The sequence below is a fragment of the Mandrillus leucophaeus genome, unplaced genomic scaffold, assembly GCF_000951045.1.
Source record: "Mandrillus leucophaeus isolate KB7577 unplaced genomic scaffold, Mleu.le_1.0 Scaffold71, whole genome shotgun sequence".
NCBI classification, from domain to species: Eukaryota; Metazoa; Chordata; class Mammalia; order Primates; family Cercopithecidae; genus Mandrillus; species Mandrillus leucophaeus.
The window spans coordinates 2,002,866-2,006,419 of NW_012107697.1; the positions used below are offsets into that span (position 1 = coordinate 2,002,866).

At 50.2% G+C, this 3,554-nt stretch overlaps 1 protein-coding gene across 1 annotated transcript in view; it reads left to right on the plus strand.

Annotated features, from left to right (window-relative positions):
• Positions 1 to 3,554, plus strand: part of VPS11 (vacuolar protein sorting 11 homolog (S. cerevisiae)) — a 14,457-nt gene that overhangs the window by 8,716 nt on the left and 2,187 nt on the right. The window contains exons 8-14 of the mRNA XM_011964918.1: positions 292 to 478; positions 900 to 1,046; positions 1,279 to 1,467; positions 1,574 to 1,735; positions 1,966 to 2,105; positions 2,196 to 2,398; positions 2,531 to 2,702. Of these exons, the coding sequence (XP_011820308.1) occupies positions 292 to 478; positions 900 to 1,046; positions 1,279 to 1,467; positions 1,574 to 1,735; positions 1,966 to 2,105; positions 2,196 to 2,398; positions 2,531 to 2,702 (1,200 nt within the window). The remainder of the gene's footprint in view (positions 1 to 291; positions 479 to 899; positions 1,047 to 1,278; positions 1,468 to 1,573; positions 1,736 to 1,965; positions 2,106 to 2,195; positions 2,399 to 2,530; positions 2,703 to 3,554) is intronic.

The window sequence follows — 3,554 nt, forward strand, 5'->3', positions numbered from 1 at the left end:
AAAATAATAATATAAAAAGAAACCTGTCTAGCCTCTTCCCCATTCTCTTTAGAATTCCTATTTTTAGCCAAATTTTAAGAAGCAGTGCCCTGGAGCCTTGCTACCCACTGTGGTCCCAGTCTAGTAGCACCGATATTACCTGGGACTTTGTTAGAAATGCAGAATCTCAGACCCCACCCCAGATCCACTGAAATAGAATTAGCATTTTGAGAAGATCTGCAAGTGATTCTGTGTACATGAGTTGGACAAGTGTAGTGATTCAGATGCTATCTGGTGCACATGTCTCCCTAGAACCATTGGAAAGTTGGAGCCATCCTACGTGATCCGCAAGTTTCTAGATGCCCAGCGCATTCACAACCTGACTGCCTACCTGCAGACCCTGCACCGACAATCCCTGGCCAATGCTGACCATACCACCCTGCTCCTCAACTGCTATACCAAGCTCAAGGACAGCTCGAAGCTGGAGGAGTTCATCAAGGTGCAGGATGGTGTTGGTGGGAGAGTCCTGGAGGCCCCACTGAGCATGAGGTGGCTCCACCGGGACTTGTTCGTTTCAGCAAGACATAGGGAGAGGAAAGGGCTGACCTTATTTAGAGGAGCGGCTGTTCCTGTTAGTTCTGTGCCACCTCCCCTCTTGTTTTATGACTCTAGAACTTCCCATGGTATCTAAGCCCAGGGTGGTGGCACTGGGGAAGCCCTGTCCCTAGCGGTGTCCCTCTAATGGTAGGGGCAGAGGAAAACTTTAGTCAGACACTCCCACAGGCTGACTAGCATAATATTTTCAAAGCGTGGACTTTATGGTATTACCTTAGGCATCTGTCTGAAAGTCAGATGCCTGTTTCCTCTCCCTTCTCTAGCTATGTCTGTGTAAATGATTTTGTCTCATGTCTCCTTGGCAGACAAAAAGTGAGAGTGAAGTCCACTTTGATGTGGAGACAGCCATCAAGGTCCTCCGGCAGGCTGGTTACTACTCCCATGCCCTGTACCTGGCAGAGAACCATGCACATCATGAGTGGTACCTGAAGATCCAGCTAGAGGACATTAAGGTAGGTGAGACTCTGTCTTTTTTCCCCAAGAGACAGGGTCTCGCTATGTTGCCCAGGCTGGACTTGAATTCCTGGGCTCAGGTGATCCTCCCACCCCATCCTCCTGAGTAGAGGTGAGACTCTTAACTTGGGCCGAGCCGTGTTGTTTTTGAAGACATCCCCAGAATGATGAAAGTGCTTTCTGGTGGCTGAGGCAGGAGTATGCACTACTCTGCCCTTTACTTTTCCACAGAATTATCAGGAAGCCCTTCGGTACATCGGCAAGCTGCCTTTTGAGCAGGCAGAGAGCAACATGAAGCGCTATGGCAAGATCCTCATGCACCATATACCAGAGCAGACAACTCAGTTGCTGAAGGGACTTTGTACTGATTATCGGCCCAGCCTCGAAGGCCGCAGCGATAGGGAGGCCCCAGGCTGCAGGGTGAGGCTGCAGGGAAAAGAGCTTCAGACAGTGGGGATCACTTCAGGGGCTTCCTGTATATCACGCCCACTCACTCAGCCTCCTTTCTCCTCCCTTGCCATCCTAGGCCAACTCTGAGGAGTTCATCCCCATCTTTGCCAATAACCCGCGAGAGCTGAAGGCCTTCCTAGAGCACATGAGTGAAGTGCAGCCAGACTCACCCCAGGGCATCTACGACACACTCCTTGAGCTGCGACTGCAGAACTGGGCTCATGAAAAGGACCCACAGGTGAGGCCTGGCCAGGGCTGCAGGAGAAAAGACAGTTCATGCCATCTCCATTCTTCCGTCTTGGGGGCTGCCTTTCACTGCATTCCTTAGACCAGTAACACCTTACCACGGGGCTCAGTGGTCCTCTGTGAAGAGGGAATGGACTGAGGGAAAGAGTTGACTGGCCATGTCCAAAGAGACCTTGTGATTTTCCCCTTTTGTCCAGCAACTCTGCCCTCCTTCTTCTCCAGGTCAAAGAGAAGCTCCACGCAGAGGCCATTTCCCTGCTGAAGAGTGGTCGCTTCTGCGATGTCTTTGACAAGGCCCTGGTCCTGTGCCAGATGCATGACTTCCAGGATGGTGTCCTTTACCTCTATGAGCAGGGGAAGCTGTAAGAGTTTGGGGAATTTCAGGGAAAGGGGAAGAATCCAAGTCATTTTCCAGAGACAGCCACTGAAGTGTGCCCTTGCCCCGGCCACAGATTCCAGCAGATCATGCACTACCACATGCAGCACGAGCAGTACCGGCAGGTCATCACCGTGTGTGAGCGCCATGGGGAGCAGGACCCCTCCTTGTGGGAGCAGGCCCTCAGCTACTTCGCTCGCAAGGAGGAGGACTGCAAGGAGTATGTGGCAGCTGTCCTGAAGCATATAGAGAACAAGAACCTCATGCCACCTCTTCTAGGTACTTGGGAAGACAGGATGGGTGGGTGACAAGCTGCTGACAGCTGGGCTCTGTGGCAGGGGCCCTTCAACTCTATCCAGAGAGTGCCGCACGCAGTTCATTGTCTTGTTTCCTCTTGGACCCCAATCTCAGTGGTGCAGACTCTGGCCCACAACTCCACAGCCACACTGTCCGTCATCAGAGACTACCTGGTCCAAAAACTACAGAAACAGAGCCAGCAGATTGCACAGGATGAGCTGCGGGTGCGGCGGTACCGAGAGGAGACCACCCGTATCCGCCAGGAGATCCAAGAGCTCAAGGCCAGGTACCCAGGGCATGGATATGTGGAGGAGTCCAGGGGATAACTTGCCCTTCACAGGGTATTTATTACTAAGTACTTTCCATAGAGGATTCTATGGAGTGCTTTTGAGCATTTTGATTCTTCAAGGTGTGTTTTAATGGAGGAATTCCAAAAAATGGTTTGTTACACAGATCATTATTTACTGGGCTTTGGAGGATATTATTTTGTAGCAGGTACTTTTTGTTCTTTATATGCCTGTATTTTACCTTTTCTAAACACATCCATATTGTGGTTGGAAGCCATTCTGGTGTTTTTCTTTTTTGAGACAGGATCTTGTCACTGAGGCTGGAGTGCAGGAGCGTGATCACGGCTCACTGCAGCCTTGACCTCCCAGGCTCAAGTGATCCTCCCACCTCAGCCTCCAAAGTAGCTGGGATTACAGGCGTGCGCCACCAAGCCCAGCTAATTTTTGTATTTTTAGTAGAGATGGGGTTTACAGTGTTGACCAGACTGGTCTCGAACTCCTGGCCTCAAGTGATCCTCCCGCCTTGACCTCCCAAAGTGCTGGGATTACAGGCATGAGCCACCGTGCCCAGCCATAATTCCAACTCTGAAATCTTATCTGCCCTTAACATTCTGTAAAATATTTATTAGAGAACAACAGTTTCTTCATTCTACAAATTCTGAGTCTCTGTGATGTCCCAAGCACTATTCTGAACAGCACAGGCAAAAAACCTGGCCTTCCTGGAGCTTTATGTTTTAGAAGAGACAGACAGCAAACATGTTAAATAGGCAAACTTTTTTTTTTTTTTTTTTTTTTGAGATGGAGTCTCACTCTGTCACCCAGGCTAGAGTGCAATGTTGCGATCTCGGCTC